We start from the raw sequence: 6,444 nt of genomic DNA on the forward strand, positions 1-6,444 counted from the left end.
GCAGTTCAATTCAAATGTTTGGTTCATGGATCATTATAAAAAGGAATAGTTTAGATTTTCAGATAAAGTTAGATAAAGCAAGCACATTTAAGACATCACTTTGGACTCTGGTAACTTGTGATAGAATTGTGTTATTATTTATGACATATTATAGACTAAATGAGGAATCGATTAATCAAAAGAATAATTGTTAGATAGACTATGAAAATCGTTGCAGCCCTACACATATGCATGAATACACACACACACACACACACACACACAAACACACACACACACACACACACACACAAACACCCCCCCCCACACACACACAACGTGTGATACAAGATCAAATATAATCATTATTGTGATTATTAATATTATTCATGTTATTTGTTGTCACTCGGGTGACAAATACAAATAGCTAGGCTCAATTGGGCTCACAGCACATCTTGAAAAGTGCATTGTCCTGCATGTCTGTGATGATGACTCACCCAACGCACTCTGCTACACGCCGCATCGACTCCTGGGATACGAACACATGGCAGGCGAACCTGTTCAGCATCGGGTGCTTAGTGATGAAGCCAAAGTAACTATGGGAGGAGGAAAACAAGGTGATGCAACTGGTGATGCTCCGTAAGGAAAAGAAATAAAGGCTGGGCTGAGTGGTGGCTATCTTAGCTCATGTGGCGGTTTACCAGTTGTTCTTAGGGTGGCATCCACAGAAGGAGATGTTCTTCATCTGGAAGAAGTGACTACACCTGTCAAACTAGAGGGCAAAAAGAACATAGTGAATATCAAAGAATGGTTGTGTTGAGATAGATTTCAGAGGAGCAGAGACTGGATTGAAGCGATAGTAACCTCCTGAAGCTACAATATCAAAATCAGACCATGATTTCTAATAAACCCATTTGTGTTGACGTTGTATATTGTATGACAGTGCTTTGCACCCTGTCCCTACAAACGCGCCAACACCCAACTAAAGAATGTGTCCATTCCACGTGTGTCCCCAATAAGACACCTAATCTGACAGCGGCAAATCCAACTCCGAGACAGAGTGACGTCACGTGGCTCTGTTAGTGTTTGTTTGGGGCAGCGTGCTCGAACCGCGAGAGGGAGACTTAGCAGCCGAGCATGGTCTGTCGTATTGTTGTCATTTATTGTTGCTTTGCTAAACGGAAGCAGCATTAGCCTCCTCCTAGTCCTCTATTCCCTCGAGTGTCATCAGTGTGAGGCTGACACCTTTCGTTCCAAACATATCTTGGTGCGACGGCAGCACTAGGGTTCATCTCCCTCACCTCGTCCAGCGTGTCGTACTCATCCTCCAGGCTCATGATCAGCTTGACTCCCTGCAGGCTGATCTCCAGCTCACACAGAGACGGAGGCCGCACATGTACCGTCCTCTTTCTCGAAATGGCGATCTTAACGGAAAGAAAGCGCACCTTATAATCTGTGTAGTGGCACAGGTACGTTCCTGGTGTTCTGATTAGTCGGGTTTATCTGTGAAGCCTTTTTATAAGGGCGGCAGACAGTTGGTTGCTGGTTCGATCCCCGGCTCCTCCTACAGCGAAGGGACAAGGCATCCCTTGTGCAAGACACCCAATCCTAACAGAATGTGGATGGATGGGTGACTCTGAGCCACTGATTGTAAAGTGCTTCACAGGACCCTTTTTTACAGAGTCGTCACCTGGGACAACACAGGCGTCACTCATCACCTTAACTAGGGGTCTGCTTTGTATACCAGGGCACGGGTACTAGACCTTTCAGTCTAGCCCAGGCCCAGGTACATAAAGGGAGCAGCCCCAGAATTAGTGTTATGGGCGACACCTGTGTGTCCTAGGATACCGCCAACAAAAACCCAGTGGGGATCCTTGCTCCAAGGGATGTCTAAGGGGGAAATAGGCCGACATGAACCAGTAGCGGCATACCTTCTGCATTGCAGCACAGAGAATGCCGTTGCCTTGGTGATGAGGTACTTCAACCGACCCCAGGAACTGGACGTTGAAAGTCTCAATCCATGCTGGATTTCTCTTCACACCTTCATCACACACACACACACACGCACCCACGCACACACATACACGCGCACGCACGCACGCACGCACGCACGCACGCACGCACGCACGCACGCACGCACGCACGCACGCACGCACGCACGCACGCACGCACGCACGCACGCACGCACGCACGCACGCACGCACGCACGCACGCACGCACGCACGCACACACACACACACACACACACACACACACACACACACACACACACACACACACACACACACACACACACACACACATACATTAAATCAAATATTAAATATACATGACAGAAGCCATGAAACAAAAGACATACAGATTACTTGTTGGAGACATTGCTCCTTATAGCTCACCTGATGTCTCCTTCGACTGGCCAATGACCTCATGAGCGTAGAAGGCAGGGAATATGCCTCGTTCCCCTGTCCGCATGTTGTATCCTCTATACCAGTAGTCATCCTCCTCCTCCTCGACATACAGGGGGTCATCCACGTCCAGCTCAAGTTCATCCGCATGTCTGGGAATAAACCTGCAGGGGGCGGCATTGAGCAATAGTGAGTCTAGTATAATCACTTTGGCAGAAACCGCTCTTGCATCGTATACTTTCTTCGTTATTACCATAATTCATATCATTCGTTTCTTGCATGACATGTTATTTTGCAAATCATATAAGATGAGAAGAGCTCTCAATACAAGAACTGTAAATACAATACATTTTACCTCTTTGAAAGGGAAAATAGTTGCTCACTCTGCGGGTCGGCCTATGTCTATGTCTATGTGTTTCTATGTGTCAGACCTCCTTGCGATAAGCCACAGTGAGCCCTGCACAGAAGAGTTTTATCGAGGAAACATGGGTGGTTACCTGTACACAGCCCTGTGTGTCTGATCCCTGTCCTCTCCATTGATTGTGCAGGAGAAAAGTCCAAAGGATTCAGTGCCTGCAATACAAAAGCTCATTTTGAACCATTTAAAAAAAAAATAATACAATATCAGTTTCAAAGGGTTTTGTCTTTCAAAGGCTCTGAGTCACTTCCCTCCTTCTGCTACATCTCTGATCTTAGCTAATCCTTATCCTACACTCATTAAGGGTACATTTGTTAAAAAGAGGAGATGGCAATGCCTCGGTTATGACCCTCCATTATTTTATCATGTAAAAACACATTGATTGGTGATGCGTATCCCTGAGGGAGGGCACTGATCGAGGATGGATTCACTGGGAGCCAGCGTCTTTGCATAAGTGCAGACTTGGCTTGGTGCCATGCGTGGCTCTTGTGCTTATGCCCCATTCTGATAGAGCTGGGCTGTATTCTAATTCAAGTCTGAGGTTTCTGATTCGGTAATAGTTGGACTAATGATGACTCCGAGCTAAACCCCAAAAGCCAACAACCATTATGCGAGCTTAGTATTTTTTAATGACTTTCCACTTTGTTTCAGAATCCGCGTCGTTCTCCGGTAAGCGGTCGAGCTCGGCGTGCGAGTGGATCGGGACTCACTGGAGGAGCGCGACGTGCTGTTGACGAACACGTTGAGGAACTTCTTGGAGAAGGGCAGGTCCGCCTCCGGAGAGGAGTCCTCAGAAGAGCTCAGGAGCTCCGCCCGCACTTCTTCGAGTTCGTCCCCGAGTCCGTAGGCGGCCTCGCCCGTCCTGAGTGGCTCCTCGTCACACAGCGTGGACAGCTCGCTGTCGTCGCTCAGAACAGAGGTGCACCTGAGGAGGAAGGCAGTGTCTCAATAACCCCCGAGGTGCAAAGTGGAGAAAGCATTTATTACGTGATTTATTAAAAAATGACTTGTTTCAAAAAACTCTGCTTCTCCATCATTCATCACAGTGCTCCCCCCCCCCCTCCCCCCCCCCCCCTCCGCCCGAACCTTGTGCATACCTTCTGAGGCTGACCAGCTCCAGTGTGGTGTTCTCATCCACAACAAGTGTGTACTTCATGGAGTCGTAGGCCAGTCCGTCGTCATCGGACTGCTGCCGCTGAGCCAGAGCTTTGTCGCACAGGTCCTGGTCTGAGAAGGGGCGGTTCTGCACGCTCTCGTCGATGGGAGGGGAACTGTCCAGATACAGGTTGCTGCCCCCGAAGGCGCTCTGCTTCCTCAGATCGGTGAGGAACGGGGAAGAGTCTTCATCAACGTCCTCTTCGTCGTTATCTGTGGAGTAACTGAGGCTGAAGCATCGGTTGGTTTGGGCCGTGGGGATGTCAAGGGTCAAGCCCTGTTTCACTTCGGTGATGCGCTCCAGGGAGGCAGAACTGCGACCTGTGGGCTTGGGGTCCGTCTCTCGTCCCTCGTCCTTGTCACTGATCACACTCTCGGTCAGACTGGGGGAGTCCAGCTCTTTCTGTCCCTCGTGCATCATGAGGTCATTGTTTGGTTCTGGGACGTCCTCCTCACCCCGTTCCTCTTGCCTCCTGTCGTTTTTGGACCACTTCATGGCGAGGTTCTTATCAGAGTCTTTTGAGCAATGGTTATAGACGGAGCCTCTTGTCGTTTCCCTGGCATTGCTGGTGCTTGAGTCCACATCTCCACTAATACCAGTGTGACCGCTTGCGTGTAGACCAGGCTTGGTGTTCTTCCCCCTTTCTTCTGTCTGCGTCACATAGTCTCTTAGACCTTCACTTGCTTTACCTCCTTCCTGTAACCCCGCCCTTCCTGCTTGATTCCTTCTGTCGTCATCCTCGTCTATGTCTGAGGATGGAGAGATGGTGTCGGATACTGAAAGTTTCCTCTTGAAGCATTCTTCCGGGCAGCTGATTGGGTAAGAGCCCTCTGAGATCATCTTGTTGACGAGGTTGCTAAGCAACCACGGTGAGTCAGAATTCTCACTCAGCTCGTCTTCGCTCTCTGAATCGGAGTCTCCTTCACTGGTGCCATAGTCGTCCGTGCTTGGCATGAGTCTGGGGCCAACAGGCAGATAGAAAGAGCGCTTGAAGCTCTCGAGGCTATGGTCTGGCTCTATTTCTAGCACCATCTGCCTGGAGAAGCTGTCCTCAGACCGCTGGGCTGTGGGGAGAGTCTCATCTGGGTCTGCGTGGTGCTCAAACTGCAGGTCCTCCTCACCCAGAGCCTCGTCGTCGTCATAGGACCCTAGGGGCTCGATGGGTGAGTCCACCGGAGAAGGGGTAGCCAAGGTAGGGGAGGGCAGGGGCGAGGAAGACGATAGAGGATACCCAACTTTGATCGGATCATGCTGCCCGAGAAGAAGCGAGGCCTTCATCCCCACGATGCCGCTGTCCTGCTCGAGCTCGGTGTCGGGGTCCAGTTCCTGGTCCGACGTGGGGGAGCTGGCCTCTTCGATGGAGTTCGTGAGGTGTGATGAACGTCCGCTGCTGCTGTCGTCACTGGTAAGGTCCAGTTCCGTCTCTGAGATGGAAGAGATCATGTTGGAAACCAAATGGCCCCCGCAGACAAACGCGGCCTCAAGCTCCCCTTCGACGTCAGAGTCCGAAGCCGGCGAGCTCAGGTCCTGGTCTTGGTCCGTGACGTAGCCCCGCTTTGTGTTCATGTCTGCTATCCCAGGGTCTGAGGACGGGGAGGTGGAGTCATTGGCCGCAGCATCGTCGTGCGCAGAGCCGTTGGACGGGTCGAGGGCATCGGGGTGGTCAGTGGAGATGTAGCTGGAGAAGGCGGCGGACTCAAAGGGCTCAATGCAGGGGAACTCCACGTATGACGAGCGCTGGTTCTCCTTACACACCAGGTCGTAGGTCTCCTTACACATGAACTCCACCTCAAAGTCTTTGTCCAGCTCTTCGTCCGACAGGGGCGTGTCTGCGCCGTCGTTGCCTCCGATGGGCGCGGTGGACGACAAACAGTGGCTGGTGGCATCCGGGTCCAGGTCGTTCTCCGGCTCCATCCCTGATTCGCTGGTGACCGTGTAGGTGTCCGTGGTGCGCCGGTTGAGGTGTTTGTGATTGTGGTCGTTGATGAGGTCGCGGTCGACCTCTGTGTCGGAACACTGAGAGTTCTCGTCGACGGAGGGGACCCGGGACGTCCTGTTCAGAGGCTCAGGGGAGGTCTTGGAGACGTCACCTGGACAGGTGTTGGATTGATGCTGGCCAAATGAACCTATGAGGTTAGAGATTTAGACAAACAGAGAAACACAGAGCTGGTTGGATCCAAAACATCATTGGAGAGTTCACAGAAGGTGCACAAAAGGAAGAATATCATCATCATCACCAGTATTAGTAGAGTAGTAGGGTAGCAGCCAGAACATACGACAGAGGTAGGGATGATGGTGTGACAATGGAGGAGCTGCGAAGGTGAGATACAAATCTCACCTGCGCAGGTGAGTCAATAAAAGAGAGGGTAATCAAGCCAGCTATTAGGAGATAACGTTTTCAGCATCAAAAACGAATGACATTAGATAAGGTGATAAGATAAGTAGTATTTAGAAATAACTAGACTAATACAATCTCATTTAAGATA

At 50.6% G+C, this 6,444-nt stretch overlaps 1 protein-coding gene across 2 annotated transcripts in view; it reads right to left on the reverse strand.

Annotated features, from left to right (window-relative positions):
* Positions 1-6,444, reverse strand: part of mapk8ip2 (mitogen-activated protein kinase 8 interacting protein 2) — a 30,014-nt gene that overhangs the window by 3,191 nt on the left and 20,379 nt on the right. For both annotated transcript variants that reach the window (XM_060060160.1, XM_060060159.1), the window contains exons 6-13: positions 3,900-6,084; positions 3,513-3,727; positions 2,882-2,957; positions 2,376-2,548; positions 1,911-2,020; positions 1,281-1,403; positions 681-751; positions 477-575 (exon numbers count right to left, since the gene is read on the reverse strand). In XM_060060160.1, the coding sequence (XP_059916143.1) occupies positions 477-575; positions 681-751; positions 1,281-1,403; positions 1,911-2,020; positions 2,376-2,548; positions 2,882-2,957; positions 3,513-3,727; positions 3,900-6,084 (3,052 nt within the window). The remainder of the gene's footprint in view (positions 1-476; positions 576-680; positions 752-1,280; positions 1,404-1,910; positions 2,021-2,375; positions 2,549-2,881; positions 2,958-3,512; positions 3,728-3,899; positions 6,085-6,444) is intronic.

Source organism: Gadus macrocephalus, chromosome 9 (assembly GCF_031168955.1).
Source record: "Gadus macrocephalus chromosome 9, ASM3116895v1".
Lineage (NCBI taxonomy): Eukaryota > Metazoa > Chordata > Actinopteri > Gadiformes > Gadidae > Gadus > Gadus macrocephalus.